The sequence below is a fragment of the Erythrolamprus reginae genome, chromosome 3 (genome assembly GCF_031021105.1).
Source record: "Erythrolamprus reginae isolate rEryReg1 chromosome 3, rEryReg1.hap1, whole genome shotgun sequence".
Taxonomy (NCBI): Eukaryota; Metazoa; Chordata; class Lepidosauria; order Squamata; family Dipsadidae; genus Erythrolamprus; species Erythrolamprus reginae.
Window position 1 is genome coordinate 144,420,803 of NC_091952.1, and position 19,842 is coordinate 144,440,644.

The 19,842-nt window shown below is 42.1% G+C and overlaps 1 protein-coding gene across 1 annotated transcript; it reads right to left on the minus strand.

Moving 5' to 3' along the window:
• Window positions 1-8,455: 8,455 nt before the first annotated feature.
• Window positions 8,456-19,401, minus strand: LOC139165403 (protocadherin gamma-A7-like). The gene is given in 6 exon segments (XM_070748587.1): window positions 8,456-8,839; window positions 10,218-10,539; window positions 10,541-11,191; window positions 11,193-11,772; window positions 16,486-16,747; window positions 19,129-19,401. Coding segments are annotated over 6 exon segments (2,472 nt in total).
• Window positions 19,402-19,842: the final 441 nt, after the last annotated feature.

Sequence of the window (19,842 nt, forward strand, 5' to 3'; positions counted from 1 at the left end):
GTAACGCCATCAAATATCCACATCTGCTGTCCCGGGTCCTTGGTAAGCACTTCATAGGTAGACAAAAATGCCAAACTCAGTCTGAACATCTGACTGTGTGATGATGATGATGATTACAATTACATCAAAATTATGTAATTATGGATGAAATGTGTAACAATGATACCCATTGTCATCAGGACACTTGGTACCATGTCCAAGAATTTTACAAAATATGTCAAGGAATTGCAGCTTCCTGCAATAACACCAGCGGAACTGCAAAAAGCTGTGCTACTCAGAACATTGTACTAGATAAGAAGAATATTGGTTGATACCTAGGACGCTGACAGCAACTCGTATCAACCATCAGCACAATCTATGATTTTTGTGACACATTATTAAATGTTCAGTTGACTGAGTTTCATCTTTAATGAATAAAAAAAATAATAGTAACACCACCACCAACAACAACAACATTAATAACAGCAGCAGTAGTAACATGTAGTAAAAACACACAGGATATTGTGTGATTTTACAATATTATGAAAGGTTATATTGAGGTTCTGATTGGGTAAGAAATTGCTATTCTCTTTATTTGGAATAATTAAATTTACATTTCTGTACCAAATGAAGCAATACAAGTAAAACGTATCTAAGATCTAATCTGGGTAGGTCATCAGGACCAGAGGTTTACTCTTCCAAGCTTTTGGAATCGTGCATGATCCCATCCTCAGGGAACTGATTGGATCAGATTAGATCTTGCAACATTATCCTGGGACATGTATATTTGCCTTCATTTGTAAAATGTAACTATTGCAGACTTCTCTTGAGTTAAAGTGGTATATACAAAATATGCCCCCATTTTGGTGGAGGGGTATGAATGTAGCCTGGTGGTGGACACTTAAACACTGAGCACATTGTTATATGTTGCATGTATGTTCTATTGTTATTAATAAAAGCCAGGGACATATCTACATCGCCATTAAATTTATCTGGCACAGCAACAGGGCAGTTCCTCCTTGGAGCCACTGCAGGCTAAGCAACCCAAACTTGAAGTTGAGTCACCTGGCCAGCCACTGTATTTAACTGTTGACGAATCTGCTGATTCTTGTCACAAAGCTGATCCATGATTCTATTTGGTGTGTGTTTGTGTTTGCGTGTGTGTGTGGACTGGGGCGGAAGTCAATCTGTTCAGTCCAAGCAATGAGCCCCCCAAGAAATATGTCCACACACATGGATTTGACAATATTTAAGCATGTAATTCTAATATTTCAGCAGCAAGAAGGTTTAAATGTTTTAATAATGCATCAGAAAGCAAGAAATGAGTCCATTTTAGTTTCAGCCATTCATTAGAGTTTGAAACAATAAATCACTACCCAAATATGTCTCTTTGATCTCCAATCTCTCATTACCACGACTCACTCTGAGTTGGCAGAGTGAAATAGCCAAAATAGCCAAAAGGCATGCCCAAGTGTTCTAGAGACCTATTCATGCAGAGACCTTCTCCTGCTCAGCCTCTCATGTCTTCTGACACTTTTGTGCACCCTGGTATCAAGAAGAGGCTCTTTCTCTTCTCCTGAATCACTCATGGGCATCTCTGGAGGTGCAACAGGCCCAGGTTGGCTTTCAACCTCTGACCCCCACATCCACTCCAACCTCCTCGCTATCAGACTCTGGTGCCAAGTACACTGGCCTAAGATACCAACCCACACCTGTCTCTTGATCCTCAGAATCTGTGATCAGCTGCACAGGATGTGGATAGACCACATGTTACTTATTTTTTGTCTTGCAAGACTAATAAGGGTATGTATCTACCACTATTACTACTATTAGAAGCCAAATACAGGTATATGACACCAGAAATCCCAACAAATACATGTGGACTGAGCTTAAAGATATACTATTTCACATTTGCAAAACTGCATCCAGTTTTGCTCACCACAATCTAAACACATGTTGAAACTCTAGAAAGAGTGCAGAGAAGAGCATCAGAGAAGAGCATCAAAGGAGAGCATCAAAGAAGGCTGAAAGTTAAAACAAATGCAGAACAATTGCAGGAATTGGGCAAGTCTACTGAAAAAAAGAACTGGGGTGAAATGATTGCATTGTTCCAATATCTACCACAAAAAATAGAAGGTTAACCTATTTTTCAAAGCACCAGAAGGAAAAGGCAAGAAACAATGGATGAAAACTAAACAAGGAGAAAAGCAACCTAGAATTAAGGAGGACTTTTTTGAAGTGAGAACAATTAATCAGTGGAACGGCTTACTTCCAGAAGTTGTGGATGCTTCATCACTGGAGATTTTGGACAACCATTTGTCTAAAAAGGTATTGGAACTAGAAGATCTCTAAGGTCCCTTCCAACACTTTTATTTTGTTATTCTAAATAGATACAATTGAAAGTGTTTAAAACAAGGTTCTTCAGTTTTTATATTTCATTCTACATTTCTCTTGCAATAAAACTGCAGGGACTTGTCCAGGTGGTTTCCAAGAATCAGATATTATTGGGGGGTGGGAGCGGGGGGAATATACAATAGTCCTTAATTATATATAACCACAATTAACCCAAAATTCCTCTACTTAGCAAAGTAGTTGTTAAATGAGTTTTGTCCCATTTTGCAACCCTTTTTTGCCACATTAAATGAATAGTTTTTCCCATTGACTTTGCTTGTCAGAAGCCAGTTGGGAAAGTTACAAATGGTGATGACATGACCCCAGGACAGTACAATTGTCATAAATACATGCCAGCTGACAAATGCCTGAATTTTTATTATGTGGCCATGGTCGAAAGTGTGATAAAAAGCCATGTCACTCTTTATTTATTTATTTATGATTTGATATGATTTGATTTGATTTGATTTGAATGCTGCCCCTCTCCGAGGACTCCTGTGCTGTTGTAAATTCAAAAGATCATTTAACAAATGGTTATAAATTGAAACCTATTTGTAGCTTATTGCTATACCTAGAAATAGGATTGATTTATTTATTGTTAGAGTTGAAAGGGACCATGACGGCCATTGAGTTCAACCCCCCGCCCAAGCAGGTAGGTTGTTCCATTGGTTGATCACTCTGACCGTCAGGAAGTTCCTCCTTATCGCCATGTTGAATCTCTCCTTGGTCAGCTTCCAGCCATTGTTCCTCGTCCGGCCCTCTGGTGCCCTGAAGAATAAAGTGATCCCCTCCTCTCTGTGACAGCCCCTCGTATACTTGTAGACTGCTATCATGTCTGCTCTGGCCCTCCTTTTCTCTAGGCTATCCATGCCCAGTTCCCTCAGTCTCTCTTCGTAAGTCTTGGTTTTCAATCCCTTAATCATCTTGGTTGCTCTTTTTTGCACCTTCTCCAGAGTTTCAATGTCTCTTTTGAAGTGTGGTGACCAGAACTGAATACAGTACTCCAAGTGTGATCGGACCAGGGCATAGTAGAGTGGTATTAAGACTTCCCTGGTCTTGGAGTGTATTCCCCTGTTAATGCAGCTTAGGATTGTGTTGGCTTTTTTAGCTGCTGCTGCACATTGTTGGCTCATGTTTAGTTGATTGTCCACCAAGACTCCAAGGTCTCTTTCGCAGTCGCTACTGCTAAGAGGGGTTTCTCCCAGGTTGTATGTGTCTCCAGGGTTTTTTCTGCCTAGATGAAGGACTTTGCTCTTGTCAATGTTAAACATCATTTTGTTGGTGTGGGCCCATTGTGTTAGTCTGTCTAGGTTTTTCTGTAATTTGAGCCTTCTAGGGTATTGGCTACCCCCATCAGCTTGGTGTCATCTGCAAATTTGATCAGTTGCCCTTCTATTCCCTCATCCAAGTCGTTGATGAAAATGTTGAAGAGCACAGGACCCAGGACTGAACTCTGTGGTACCCCACTGAGTACGTTCTTCCATGTGGATTTGGAACTGCTGAGGACAACTCATTGGGTGCGGTTGGTCAGCCAGCTATTGATCCATCTGCATATGTTGTAGTCTACTCCGCTTTTTTCTAATTTGTTGATTAGGAGATAGTGGTCGACTTTGTCGAAAGCTTTGCTGAAGTCTAAGTATATGAGGTCCACCATGTTGCGCTGCTCTACTGATTTGGTTATGGTGCTGAAAAAGGATATGAGATTGGTTTGACATGATTTGTTTCTGACAAACCCGTGTTGGCTGTTGGATATTATCTTGTTTGTTTCCCGGTAGTGGCAAAGCTGTTTTTTTATTATTTTCTCCAGTATTTTTCCAGGTATTGAAGTCAGGCTAATAGGTCTGTAGTTGCTTGGATCCGTCTTTTTCCCTTTTTTGTGGATGGGAACTATGTCCACTCGTTTCCAGTCTTCTGGTAGGTCTCCAGTGGCCCAAGATTTTTGGTAGATGAGGAGAAGAGGTTCCGCTATGGTATCTGCCAGTTCTTTAAGGACTCTAGAGTGGAGTCCGTCAGGTCCCGGTGATTTGTACTCGTTAAGCTCCCTCAAGTAGTCCCTAATGGTAGCTTTGTCTGTGTTGAGTTCGGTTCTGGGGCTGTTATTTGCAGTTAGGTTGTAGGTTGGTTGGTTGGTGGTTCCTTTATGTGTGAAGACTGATGTAAAGTAGGTATTGAGCAGCTGTGCTTTGTCTCTGTTGTCGGTGATTTTGTTACCATCTTTGTTTTTTAGTATGGTGACTGTTTCCTTGATTTTTTTCTTATTGTTTATGTGGTGGAAGAAGCTTTTTTTGTTGTCGTAAATTTTTGTTGCAAGGTGCTGTTCGTGTTGAGCTTTTGCTGTTCTTATGTTTTGCTTGCAGGTTCTGGATGTTTGCTGACATTCCATCTTGGTTATGAGTCCTTCTTTCCATTTGTTGTATTTGGCTTTTTTTTCTTTTATGTTGTCTGCAAGGTCCTTGTTTAGCCATGCTGGTTTCATTTTAGTTTTTCTGCTTTTCTTTTTCGTGGGGATTGAATTGTTTTGGGCCTCAATGATAGTGTTTTTTAGGGCTTCCCAGGAATCCTCTGTGGATTTACTCTTTAGAAGTTCCTTTCAGGGTTTATTCTTCAGGTTCGCTCTTAGCTTGTTAAAGTCCGCTTTTCTGAAGTCTGGGACTGTAGTTGAGTTGGGTGTTGTAGTTAGTGATTGCAAAATGTTGAATTTTAGGATGGTATGGTCACTCTCACCTAGCGTCCCTTCTCCATCTATTCCCTCAATCATTTCTTCCCTGTTTGTTAAAATTAGGTCTAGTATTGCAGTCCCTCTGGTTGCTGTTTCCACTTTTTGAGTTAGAAAGTTATCGGCGAGGCTGGTGAGAAATCTGTCAGACTTTCCACTTGGTGCCGAGTTTGTTTTCCAGTTAATGTCGGGGTAGTTAAAGTCCCCCATTATTATTGTGCTGTGCTTGTTGCATATTGCTGATAGTTGGGTTGTAAAGTGGTTGTCCATTGTATCTGTTTGGTTTGGGGGCCTGTAGTAAACTCCAATTGTAATGTTGTCCTTTTTTTCTTTTATGTTAACCCATATGGTTTCAAGGGGGTTATCTTCTTTGGATTGATATAGCTCAGTGGTGGGGTAGTGGTCTTTTATGTATAGTGCAACGCCACCTCCTTTCTTGTTTGACCTGTTTTTCTTGAAGAGATTGTAGCCCTTTATCTGTGTGCTCCAGTCATGTGATTCATCCCACCATGTTTCTGTAATACCAATTAGATCGTATTGGCCCTCATGCATTAGTACTTCTAGCTCATCTTGTTTGTTTCCCAGGCTTTGTGCATTAGTGTACAGGCATTTTAGGTGTTTGTGTCTGATTCTGGGCGGGCATTTTTTATCCTCTGAAATGTTAGTGGGCTTAATTTGCACCCCTTTCTTATTTGGTTCATTGTTCAGTCTCTTACTTTGGTCACCTGCCCCTCTCAGATGTAGTTTAAAGCCCTCCTGATAAGTTGGGCTAGTCGGTTTCCAAGGAGGTTCTTCCCAGCTCTGGTAAGGTGTAGTCTGTCTGATGCTAGGAGCCCTTCTTGAAGGTACTGTAGACCATGGTCGAGGAACCCAAAGTTGTTTTGGCGACACCATCTCTTTAGCCAATGGTTTATTTGTGGGATTTTGCGTTCTCTGTCAGGACACTCTTGTGGGTAGAATAGAGGAGAAGACGACCTGTGCCCCTATCTTTTTGACTATATTGCCCAAGTGGTCATAGTCTTTTGTGATTTGGTTCATGTCTTTCCTTGTGTTGTTTGTTCCTGCATGGATCACTAGTAGGGGGTAGTAATCAGTGGGTTTTAGGATTTTAGTGAGGTTTAGCACTATGTCCGAGATTCTGGCTCCAGGGATGCTCACCTCTCTGGATTGATTGTCCGGTCTGCAGATGGCAGGTTCAGTTCCCCTGAGAATTGAGTCAATTACCACTACTCTCCTTTTCTTTTTGGTTGGGTTGGGGAGAGGGGGGCTAGCCTTCATGATGACTGTGTTTGATGGTGTTGTATTGTTGTGCTTGGTTCTTGGTGGCTCCTTGTCAGGTGTTTGTTGATCTTCTTGTGCCAGGAGTACTGCATATTTGTTACCTGTAGGCACTGGGGTTGGAAGGAGGTGGGTTGGAGTTGGTGGGAGTTTGGGGATGGTTTGTTTTTTTCTTCTTTGGGTGATGTGTGTCCAGTCATTTTCAACCTCGGGGGAGGGGGTGTTGGTTGGTTCTGATGTGCTCTTCTGTGGTGTTGGATGTGTTGGGAGTATATTGGTCTTTCTTGTTTTGATGTTGGTGCTGCAGGGTTTTGAGGTTTCTCTCTAGGTTTTCTATTTTTTCCTCAAGTAATTGGATTACTTTACATTTATTGCAAGTGAAGTTTTGGAAGTTTGAGGGTAGGAGTGTATACATGGAGCACAGTGTGCAACTCACTAGGAAGTCAGCTCTTTCATCTTCTTTGTGTGGGGTGGGTTTGTCTTCTCTCTGAGTGCGTGATTCGTTCTTCATGGTAGGAGGCTGGTAGTGGAGTAGTTGATGAGTGCTGCTGATGAGTGCTGTTTTTGTATTTAGTTGTGTTTTGGTTGGTCTTGTTTTTGCTGATTTATTAGTTGATTATGCTTTGATTAAGCGTAAGGCTCTGGGGAAGCTCCTGCGTCAGCTGGGTGCCGGGTGTGATGCTGGGGGCTCGAGGAGGGCTCCGGGCTGAGTTAGAGTCCTCTGCTGTCGTCGGGGGCTCTGTGGAGGCTCCCGCATTGGTAGAGTGCCGGGTATGATGCTGGGGGCTCAAGGAGGGCTCCACAAATCTTACGCCAAATCTCTCCAAAAATCACTCCCCCCAAAGCTTCCTATCTCGCCCCAAGTCTCTCCAAAGGTCGCTGCCCCAAAACCTTCCTATCTAGCCCCAAATCTCTCCAAAAATCACTGCCCCCAAAGCTTCCTAACTAGCCCCAAATCTCTCCAAAAATCGCTCCCCCCATAATTGGGGTAGCATTGTCAAGTATATTAAAATTAGATTTATAGGGTTTTCAGAAACTTTTTGTTTGCTACATATTACAATAATTAATGTTCATCACAAGGTGAATGTTGAGCTATCCAACCTTGATGTAATTACGAACTTTAGTCCCTAATTAAACTCTGCCTATCCGTCGAGCACCAACTGGCGGGCAAATCTGAGAAGAATCATCCCATAACTGTTCTACTGTCATTGATATTTTACCTCATTCCTCAATTATCTCAATCCGTGAAGGCCTTCTGCTGCTTCCCTATTATATTCTATGCCCTCTTTGAATCTTATACCTTCAAGTCAGAGGTGGGTCTCAGCAGGCTCTGACCAGTTCTGGAGAACTGGTAGCAGAAATTTTGAGTAGCTTGGAAAACCATTAAATACCACCTCTGATTGGCTCCACCCCTATCTATTCTCTGACTCCTGAGTCCAAGCTGATCAGGAGGAAATGGAGATTTTGCAGTATCCTTTCCCTGCCACGCCCACCAAACCACACCACCCAAACCATGCCCATAGAACTGGTAGTAAAAGGTGTTGTTGTTTTTTAAACACACTTCTATTTCAAGTTAATCCAAATCTGAGAAGCTTCGCATAGACCTGATGCTTAATTTTTGAGAGACATCTTTTAAAAATGGTTTTGCTGCTGAACATATAAAATGGCCGCTCAACATATAAAATTGAAGTAAACAGCTAATTCCCTGAGATTTTCCTGTATAGTAAAATGAGATACAAATCTATTCAAAGATTTGTCCAGCTGATTTCAATGGAATGTGATTATAGTTATATTTAAGAAATAGAATAACACTGGAATACTATGAAAATTTAGTATAGCATTGCTCTAAGTTAGAGAATGGAAAATATGATATGTACAATAATAACAAAGTCAATAATATTTTGTAATTAGTGAAAAGGAAATTAACATTAATAAATAAATGCATATAATAATACAAAAATCAAAATGATTTAAAATAATTACCTTACCTGAATTATTATTAGATCACCATTATTTAAATTTAAATCTTCACCAGATACAATTGGATCTTTTGCCCCATAACCTTCTTTAATACACAGAGAATCTGAATCATCAAGTATTAAAGTGATTTCTCTTAGAATCTGCAGTCAGAGAAACCTCATGGCAGTAAGACTGAAGAAATGCTTGGACTCCATTGATGCCTAAAAATTGTGAGGCAGGTACATCGCTGAAATGTATCTTCTCAGACTTAATCTGTGAATTTCTCCATCTATGTACTCTAATTGCCAGTAGCACAAGGAGAAAGGTAAAGAATAAACAGGAGACAAAAGCCACTGCAGTCCCTAAGTAAAAAGGGAGATCTGACTGAGGATTCACAGGAGTCGAGAGAATTTCGTGGATGCTGTCAGCCAAAACAACTGTGAAAGTGATGGAGGCAGAGAGAGGCGGTTGGCCATTGTCCTTCACTAAAACCACCAGAATTTGCTTCAGAGCAGTAGAGAAGAAGCTGGTAACTACAGGCCAGTTAGCTTGACATCAGTTGTAGTTAAAATGATGGAGACTCTACTCAAAAAGAGGATAAATCAGCACCTAAAAAACAATAACTTATTAGACCCAAATCAGCATGGCTTTACTGAAGGCAAATCATGTCAGACTAATCTCATTGATTTCTTTGACTATGTCACAAAGGTGTTGGATGAAGGTGGTGCCGTGGATATTGCCTACCTGGACTTCAGCAAAGCCTTTGATACGGTTCCACATAAAGAGCTGATAGATAAATTAGTGAAGATTGGACTTAATCCCTGGATAGTTCAATGGATTTGCAGCTGGCTGAAGCGTAGACATCAGAGAGTTATTGTTAATGGCGAGTATTCTGAGCAGAGTCAGGTTACAAGCGGTGTGCCACAAGGATCTGTTCTGGGTCCTATTCTTTTTAATATATTTGTGAGTGACATAGGGGAAGGTTTGGTAGGGAAGGTTTGCCTATTTGCCGATGACTCTAAAGTGTGCAATAGGGTTGATATTCCTGGAGGGGTCTGTAATATGGTAAATGATTTAGCTTTACTAGATAAATGGTCTAAGCAATCGAAACTGCAGTTTAATGTTTCCAAATGTAAAATAATGCACTTGGGGAAAAGGAATCCTCAATCTGAGTATTGTATTGGCAGTTCAGTGTTGGCAAATACTTCAAAAGAAAAGGATTTAGGGGTAGTGATTTCTGACAGTCTCAAAATGGGTGAACAGTGCAGTCAGGCGGTAGGGAAAGCAAGTAGGATGCTTGGCTGCATAGCTAGAGGTATAACAAGCAGGAAGAGGGAGATTATGATCCCACTATATAGAATGATGGTGAGACCACATTTGGAATACTGTGTTCAGTTCTGGAGACCTCACCTACAAAAAGATATAGACAAAATTGAACGGGTCCAAAGACGGGCTACAAGAATGGTGGAAGGTCTTAAGCATAAAACGTATCAGGAAAGACTTAATGAACTCAATCTGTATAGTCTGGAGGACAGAAGGAAAAAGGGGGACATGATCGAAACATTTAAATATATTAAAGGGTTAAATAAGGTCCAGGAGGGAAGTGTTTTTAATAGGAAAGTGAACACAAGAACAAGGGGACACAATCTGAAGTTAGTTGGGGGAAAGATCAAAAGCAACATGAGAAAATATTATTTTACTGAAAGAGTAGTAGATCCTTGGAACAAACTTCCAGCAGATGTGGTAGATAAATCCACAGTAACTGAATTTAAACATGCCTGGGATAAACATATATCCATCCTAAGATAAAATACAGAAAATAGTATAAGGGCAGACTAGATGGACCATGAGGTCTTTTTCTGCCGTCAGACTTCTATGTTTCTATGTTTCTATGTTTCTCCAGAAAAAGCCGAGCAGTCCTGATCTCTCCAGTGTGGAGTCTCACAGTGAAGAGCCGTGGTTCTGTTGCTTTGATCAGCTGATAGGACAGCCAGGAATTCTGGCCAGAATCTGCATCTACTGCCACTACTTTAGTAACCAGGTAACCTGGCTCAGAAGAACGAGGGGCCAGCTCTATTTCAGTGGAGCCATCAGTGTGAGGAGAGGGACACAGGATTTCTGGCACATTGTCATTTTGGTCCAAAATGTAAATAATAACAGAAACACTACAGCTGAGTGATGGGGCGCCACCATCCTGAGCCTTAACTTGAAACTGAATCAAATGAAGTTAATGCATAGATAGCTCCTGTCTCAGAATCAGTGGAGACATAAGAGGAGAGAAATGATTCAGTTGTCTGGTTACCAGTGATAGAATACCTTATTACTGCATTCCCTTTCCAGTCTGGATCATTTGCTTTTAAGGAACATATCAAAGCACCCATTTGGTTATTCTCTGCAACATAAAAAGGATAAATTGATTTCTCAAACAATGGAGAGTTGTCATTTGTGTCTAAGATGTATAGTTCAATTGCTGTGGCTACTGAGAGAGGAGATATTCCATGGTCAGTAACTATTATAGTTATATTAAAAGTTGATATATGTTCTCTGTCAAGGACATTATCTGTCATCAAACTATAAAACCTATCAGAGGACTTCTTTAATTGGAAAGGGAGATTTTGTGGAATGAAGACTGTGATTTCTCCATTGACTCCAGAATCTCTGTCTCGTACATTTAAAATGGCAATAACAGTTCCAAGTGGTGAACTTTCAACTACAGAATTGGTGACAAAAGTAATTGCTAATTCAGGTGCATTTTCATCAAAATCTGTAATGAAGATAACAACCATTAATCTATCAGTAAAACCTCCCCAATCTTTGGCCTGCACTTCCAATTCATAATCAAGATTCCCAGTGAGTGCAATTTCACCTTGTGGAATTAAGATGAAATATGGGAACATATAGTTTTGTAGTCTTTTTCAGGAAGTATTTCACCTCTCCATTAAGCCCTCCATCAATATCAGTGGCATGTACAGTAATAATAATAGATCCTTTAGGAATATTCTCTTTGACATTCACTTCATAGATTGGTTGGCTGAAAATCGATGCATTGTCATTTGTATCTAAAACAATGACTTTGATTTCTGCAGTGCCAGTTTGGATAGGATCTCCTCCATCATTAGCTGTAAGAATTAGATTGTAAACAGCTTGTTCCTCTCTGTTTAGGAATCTTTCCAGTATCAGTTCAGTATGTCTGAAGCCATTTTTTCCTATTTGTGTATCCAGAGAAAAATGGCTGCTGCCTCTGAGTTGATAGTTCTGTATAGAATTTATTCCTAGATCTGGATCTTGAGCTTCAGAAAGAGAGACCCGAAATCCAGGTGTAGATGCTTCACTGATTTCCAACTCTTGTTCCCAAAGAGAGAAATTAGGAGTATTGTCGTTTGTGTCAGTAATTTCCACCTCAATTACATAAGGCTTTTGTTGTATCCTGTAATGGCTACCTTGTAACTCTGTAAATAGTTTGTTCCTCTTTCAGCGCTGTCTGAGCCCAAGCAGGAAGTCGCTCCTGATTGGCTCAGACGCGGCCGGCTCTAGCTTTGGCGGGAACCGCAAATATATAAAAGGAGCGGTTTCTCCAGGCAGAGTCAGTCGGTACTCGCTGAATTGTCACTTTACCTTGCTGAGCTGTCACTTGTTCTCTGAGCTGAATAAAAGTACCGATTGCTCAAAACCCTGTCTCTGGGTCTACTTCACTGGCGACGAACGGACGGAAGAAACTTCGCGTGCAACATGGACAAAATCCAGATTGGCCAGGCTCCGGAACTCTTCGATCCCGAGAAATCGACATGGGACGAGTACATGGCCACCTTCGAGATCTTCCTCGAAGCGGCGGGAATGCAGGACGCCGAAGCCGATCGCAGACGGGCTATTTTCCTTAACTACTGCGGCGCAGAAATCCGTAGACTTGCCCAAACTCTCACCGAACCGGAACAAGCGAGAGCCACAGCGTGGGACGTCCTACAACAAAAACTGGCGAGCCATTTCAAGCCGACCAAACCAGCCATGGTTTTTCGGCATCAATTCCACATGATGGCTCAGAGGGAAACCGAGTCGATCAGCCAGTTTACAACGCGGCTTCGAACGGTACTTGCTCAATGCAAGTTTAAAGACCCGGAAGCTCGCCTCACCGACGCCTTAGTTTTCGGCATGAAAAGCAGCACGGTGAGAAATAAACTCCTCATCGAAGAAGAGCCGAGCCTACAAACCGTGATTAAACTGGCGCAAACCGCAGAAGCAGCCGACGCAGCGGCGAGAGAATTGAAAGAGCACGGAAGGCGAGAACTCATTGCAAAAATCGACTCCGCGTCTCCCAGCGCCGTGGAAACAGACAACAGCCAACAAATTCCCAGCGGAGACAACTGCCTCCTGGTGCAAGACCAGCCGAGACACCTGAGAGCTACTCACCCAGCCCCCTGCGCGGGCTGCCGGGGAAATCACCAGCGCCATCGATGCCCCTTCCGAGACGCTACATGCCGCCGTTGCAACCGGAGAGGCCACATCGCCATCGCATGCAGAGCAACAGCGCCAGAGGAAACATTTGCCACACCGCAATACCAGCGACCTCAAAACCAGACCCCCCAAGCGCGAGAAAGGAGACCATTCCGCAACGCGGGTCAAAGGAACTACTCAACCGCTAACCGCGACTACTATAGAGGTAACTCTCAATTTTCCGTGAATAACACGGCAACCAAAAAAGGGGCTAAAATTGTTATATCACTGTTACTCAATAACCAACCTTGCTCAATGGAGCTGGATACGGGCTCTAGATATACCATCATGCCCTGGGAAAAATTTAAACTGTATATGCCTAATGTATCTAAGGCTGACCTAAATCAAACCTCTTTGGTGATTAGAGACTTTCAGGGGGGGGTAATCTCGGTCTTGGGAACAGCAAATGTACCTATCGCATTCAAGAATGTTAAATGTACCCTTCCCATGCTTATTGTAACAGGGGCCAAGCACTCTCTTCTGGGTTTAGCATGGATGGAACCACTGGGGATCGAGATTTCGGGTGTTTGTAATGTAAACTGTTATGATATGCCTAACTTTGTGAAAGAGTTCCCTGAAGTGTTCAGCCCCACACTGGGATTGTATAAGGGGCCCCCTATATCCTTCTCTATTGACCCCAAGGTCCCACCGATCAGACTAAAACCTCGCAGGGTCCCCCTGCCGCTCCTCCCCAAACTAGACATACAGCTGGACAAACTCATTAGCCAAGGTATTTTGGTCCCTGTGGAGCAGGGGCCATGGGAAACTCCCATAGTTACCCCTCTGAAGCCAGATGGCTCTTTAAGAGTTTGCGCTGATTACAAATCGACCCTAAACAAGGCACTTCAACACCACCCCTACCCCATCCCGGTTGTGCAACAACTGCTACACTCCCTGGGGGAGGGAAAAAGGTTCGCAAAGATCGACCTGGCGCAAGCTTACCAGCAACTTCCGGTCGATGAACAAACAGCAAACGCTCAAACAATTGTAACGCACAGGGGGGCTTTCAAATGCACGAGGTTACAGTTTGGGGTAAGCATAGCCCCAGGAATATTCCAGAGCATTATGGAACGCCTATTGTCAGGGGTAAATGGGGCCATTCCATACTTTGATGACATCTTAATTGCAGGGGAAAACCAGGAACAAGTAAACAAAAGAATAAGGGAAGTACTTAAGAGGTTACAGGACAAAGGGTTAAGAATCAAGCCTGATAAATGTGTCTGGGGAACCAACAGTATAGAATTCCTAGGATATAAAATAGATAAGGAAGGTATCCACCCCACAACAGAGAAGCTGAGAGCAATTAGAGAAGCCCCAGAGCCACGAGATAAGAATGAGTTACAGGCATTTTTGGGCCTCCTTAATTTTTATTCCGTTTTTTTAAAGCAGAAGGCAACAGTAGCAGAGCCTCTCCATCGTTTACTCCAGAAGGAAGCCCGCTGGACATGGGGGAAAACTGAACGTGAAGCTTTTTCTCAAATAAAAAATTTATTAACTTCTAAAAGTGTAGTAGTCCAATATAGTGCTTCACTACCCATTAGGCTCACGTGCGACGCTTCGCCGTACGGCATAGGAGGAGTCCTAGCTCACGTTCTACCTAATAAGACAGAGGCCCCAATAGCATTTTTTTCAAGAACCATGACCAGCACAGAAAGGAATTATAGCCAGTTAGACAAGGAGGCTCTAGCATTAGTGGCAGGGGTAAAGAAGTTTCACAATTACATTTTTGGAAGAAGCTTTGAGCTAGTCACTGACCACAAACCCATACTAGGCCTGCTAGCCCCCAACAAGCCCACTCCACCTTTTATGTCCCCAAGACTAATCAGATGGGCTCTTTTCCTCTCAGGGTATCAGTATGAGCTCACCCACAAGGGGGGGAAGGAAATCAATCATGCAGACGGTCTCAGCAGATGCCCCATAACAGACTTAGTGGAAGATCCTGTTCCTTCCACAGATGTGTTAATGATAGAACTCGAGGAAAACCCACTAACCACAGCAAAAGAGGTAGCTGCACACACGCAGCAAGATCAAATCCTTAAACAAGTGGTGAACTGTGTTCTAAAGGGATGGCAAAATGATGTTGTGAAACCTGAATTGTGTGATTTTAAAAACAAAAGACTTGAGTTATCGTATGTAAAAGGTTGTTTGCTATGGGGGGATAGAGTGATCATCCCCAAAAGCCTAAGGGGAAAGGTACTCAAAATGTTACATGTGGGTCATCCTGGGATTGTCAGGATGAAGAGCCTGGCAAGGGGGCATTTATGGTGGCCAGGGCTGGATGCTGATATTGAAAGTTGGGTTTCAAAGTGTGATCCGTGCCAAGAGTCACGGCCCAGTCCCCCCAAAACAACTCCGGCTGAGTGGGAACAGCCTGCTGGTCCTTGGTCTAGAATCCACATTGATTTTGCTGGCCCAGTGGGGTCTCAGTATTTTTTAATAGTGGTTGATGCCTTCTCCAAATGGTTGGAAATAATAGCAATGAACAACATAACCACAAGTGCCACTATCAAGGTATTGAGCAGACTGTTTGCATCCCATGGTTGCCCAGATCTCGTAGTGTCTGACAATGGGCCACAGCTAACAGCCAGGCAATTCGAATTGTTCCTAGATGGCCTAGGGGTCAGGCATGCCCTCATCTCGCCTTATTCGCCCTGGGCTAACGGATTGGCAGAACGTTACGTACGGGTGGCAAAGGAGGCATTGCGCAGGTCAGGCCCTGGGGATGTGCAACAGAACTTGGACCAATTCTTACTCACCCAACACATTACCCCTAACTCGCACACACATGTAAGCCCTGCAGAGTTATTGATGGGAAGGAAGTTGAGGTCACCACTAGACAGGTTAAACCCAAGATTCTGTGTTAATAATAACCAAATGTGTACAAAACCTGAAAGAGAAATGTATTTGGGACAAAATGTATATGTAAAAAGTTTTGATGGAAATGTAAACTGGATGAAGGGAATTATTGTTAAGCAAAATGCACCTAAGACCTATGTTGTTAAACTAGAGGATGGTCGTTTGTGGAAACGACACATAGACCACATTCGGAAGCGAACAGAAAATCAATTGCCACAAACCGCTGACATGGACTCTCCCCCTTCAACAGACTTTAGTACATTGCCCGAAATAAGAGACACGCAAAGAGACTTATCGGGCCAGGGGGAACCATCCAGCGACGCCGAACCATCCTCGTCCTCCGAAGCCTTCGTTGGGCCCGCAAGGCCAAGTCCGCCACACCGGGAGAACAGCGGCGAGCCATCCTCCACAGTCGGTGGCGAAGGAGAAATTGAACTGCGCAGGTCAGCGCGAGCTCCTCAGAGGCCCCACCGATTGGACGACTTTGTCACATGGCTGTCTTGATGGATGTGTCCAACTATGAGGGGAGGGGTGTTGTATCCTGTAATGGCTACCTTGTAACTCTGTAAATAGTTTGTTCCTCTTTCAGCGCTGTCTGAGCCCAAGCAGGAAGTCGCTCCTGATTGGCTCAGACGCGGCCGGCTCTAGCTTTGGCGGGAACCGCAAATATATAAAAGGAGCGGTTTCTCCAGGCAGAGTCAGTCGGTACTCGCTGAATTGTCACTTTACCTTGCTGAGCTGTCACTTGTTCTCTGAGCTGAATAAAAGTACCGATTGCTCAAAACCCTGTCTCTGGGTCTACTTCAGCTTTAATTTACTTTCAAGAAGAATTTGGAACTTCAATATACACTGCTCTGCCTGTCCACATATTTCTTCCCGGTCAATTCTCTCAGATGTTTCTAAATGACCATTGTTTACATTGAAAGCAAAATACTGGATCATACCTACATTGGGAATAACACGGAGTCCATTTTCTGAAATCTTCATCCCCTCCATTTCCAGGTCCTTTGCAATATTTCCCACAAAAAAGGTTTTGTGCATCTCCTCAGGAATCGAATAATGAATCTGCCCAGAAACCATCTTGCAAGCAAATAAAATAGCAAGGTATTGCAGATACCTTTTTATAGATGCAGGTTAGTGTGTCTTCCATTCTCGATGAAAACAGTTACTTCAAAGCCAAATGGAAAATGTAGTTCTTGGTTTTAAAATTGTTCTTTCATTTACTTGGTAAACAACACCAGGACACTTGACTATTCATTTATTTTTTTTTCCTGGTTGAACAGTGACACCCAGAGGCCCCACTCAGAATGACAGAAAGCTTACTATGAACACCCCATTATTGTTTGACCATTGCTACTAAAATTTTTGAATAAAAGTTAAATCACATCTTATCTATTATATAAAGAAGCCTTTGAAATAAAGATGCAAGGATTAACTTTATGTTAATTTATATATTTTCCTACTGTATACAGGACCTATCAACTTTTATCTATTCAATCCAAGAGAAGGGAAGCAGGAAGGAACTGTGATTTCTGTATTAAACGGACTGATTAGAATGAATATTTTGTATTTTACCAGGCAATGTCCTCCAATGGATTTTATAAGAGGATTGGAAGGGAAACAAGAATTGGAAAGCTCTGGAAGCTTCTTGTTTAATTGAAGTTAGCTAAAACCAATAATCTATATAAACATTTAACATGAATAGTTTAGTATACAATACATATTGCATTAAATTAATGCTTCTCATCTTCCACCCATAAATTGTTGTTCTCTCCTATCAGTTGTTCCCCCTCATTGTAGGGCACAAAGAAGCAAGAATTACACAGACTTCAATAATCTATTTTTTAGGTAAAGTATAGAATTTTGAGACCTGCTCCTGTACCCATTATTATTAGGGGATTTATAAAGATAGAGTCATTTTGAATGTTCTGAATCTCTTCTTCCTAAAAGCTGAATTGAGCTGGTCTTTCTCCCAGAATTACTAATAAACTCTTATCCCATCTGTGGATTGATATTGTTTAGCATTTTATTTTATTTATTTATTTATTTATTTATTTATTGGGCTTTTATGCCACTTTTATTAAAAATTTTGTCATTTCTTTCTTAACTTCCCCACAGTCTCACACATTCATCATTTTATCATTCACTTCTCCTCCTTTTCCTTTCAGCCCTGGACCTTCCTTCCTTCCTTCCTTCCTTCCTTCCTACCCTCCCTCCCTCCCTTCCTCCCTCCCTCCCTCCCACCCTTCTTCCTTCCTTCCTTCCTTCTTTCCTTCCTTCCTTCCTTCCTTCCTTCCTTCCTTCTGTGTTTATTTTTTTCAACACTAGTTTTCATTCCTCTCATGCCTCTAAATCTCATAATTTCTTCTGTTTATTATTTTTATTCTATTCTGTTCTATGTTCATATTTTTGCATATACATTCTTTGTCTTCAGTACCATAACATCATCTTTATTATGTATAGCTTAGAACATAAGAAACAGACAATCCACTAAACTCATTAATAGCAACCCTTTGGAAGATGTGACTACAATTGAATTTACAAATCTTTTAGATGATAGTATGTTCCCCCTTTTATAAGAACTCCACTTTATCATATGGAACATTTTTTTTATTTTTTTATTTCAATCCTTGGTTTGATAGAGAATGTGTGGTTAGAAAATGAAAACAAGGATCCTATGCTTTCCTCACCACAAAGACCTTCCAAGAACAAAAGTTATGACTGGAAGGACTTCTGGCACCAAATAGTGAAACTTCTAAACCAGGAATGTCAAACTCACAATGTCACAGCATCATCCCATGACATATTGTGACTTTTCCCTCCTTCGCTAACTTGGGTGTGGGCGAGGCCAGAGCAGATGCATCTGGCCCATGGGCCGGAAGTTTCATAACCTTTTTCTAGATAGCTGAGTCTTATCATGTGATAGCAGACTGTTGGCAGGGTAAGGGGAAATTATTGTGATCTCTGTGCTAGATTTTGATAATTTCTCAACTACTTGAGAATTGAGACTAATTTTTGTTTTGCTTCATTTGGACAGACTCAAACTGGTTGGAATTAAAACTGGAGAAAACCTCTAGGTGTTCTGATCCAACTACTGAGATCCACAAATCTTCCCCAAGGCTTGGATATTCAAAACAGTGAATGCTTTATCTTCTCTTCAGCAGTTCAAAATACACACACACACATATTTTTCTTCATAGCAAACAAGCCGGCATGCAGAGCAGGGAGAAATCTTCTCATGGCAAGGAGTAGAAAGCTTGACGACCCATATTAACACTCCCTCCAAATTAACAGCAAGGCAGGGGCTACTTCTAAGCAGACAGCTTACCAGCAACTCAAAGCGAGCAGCGGATTTACTTCTGTCTCATTTTCAGGGTCTTTCATGATTTATTCTAGGCTTTCTTTTCAAGGAGCTAAATAAAACACACCATATTTCATGGCCAGTTTGTTTGCATACAAACTTTCATTTCCAGTTTTCTGCTGGAAATGATGTGTCCAATATATACATCTTGTTGTGGTTGGTTCTGGGCCAGCTCCTGCCCCAAGGACTGTGGGGGTGGATGTGGGTGAATCTTTGTAGTGTTAGAGGCCAGTGCTACTGCTTTCTGCTGCTGACAGCGACACAGGGAGTGAATGTGAACTGGGATCCTCAGAGGGGGGCTGGCAGACAGCCAATTAGGGAGCAATTCATCCTCCTCCTTATCTTCGCTGGACTCAGATGAAGAAGCATTCATTGACGTACGCAGCCACAGGGCAATGAATAGAAAAGAGCAGCTACATAGGTATTACAAGAGATAAGAGAGTTCACCTGTGGTTGGATGTGGTTCAACTAATTACGGCTGCTGTTAAATGGGCAGCGTGCCGGCCTCTGAGTATGGAAGATCATCTATTTGGAGAAAGAGGAAGTGACTTTTGTCTCAAGGATTCTCTTTGCATCGATCCCAGGACTTTGAAATTAAACCATAGTCAAGTGTGTGAGTTGTCAACGGTTGAAGAAGGGTAGCTGTGACATTTTCACAGCTGCTTGCTAATTGCTTTGTGTTTGTTTATTGTTTTTCACTGCCTTCAAGTCTGTTGCTTTGAAAGTGTGCCCATTGACTGTAAAAAGGGTGTTTTGCTTTTCTTTTCGATAAAAACTGTGTTCTTGACTTTTCAAGTGTGCGTGTTTAAATTCA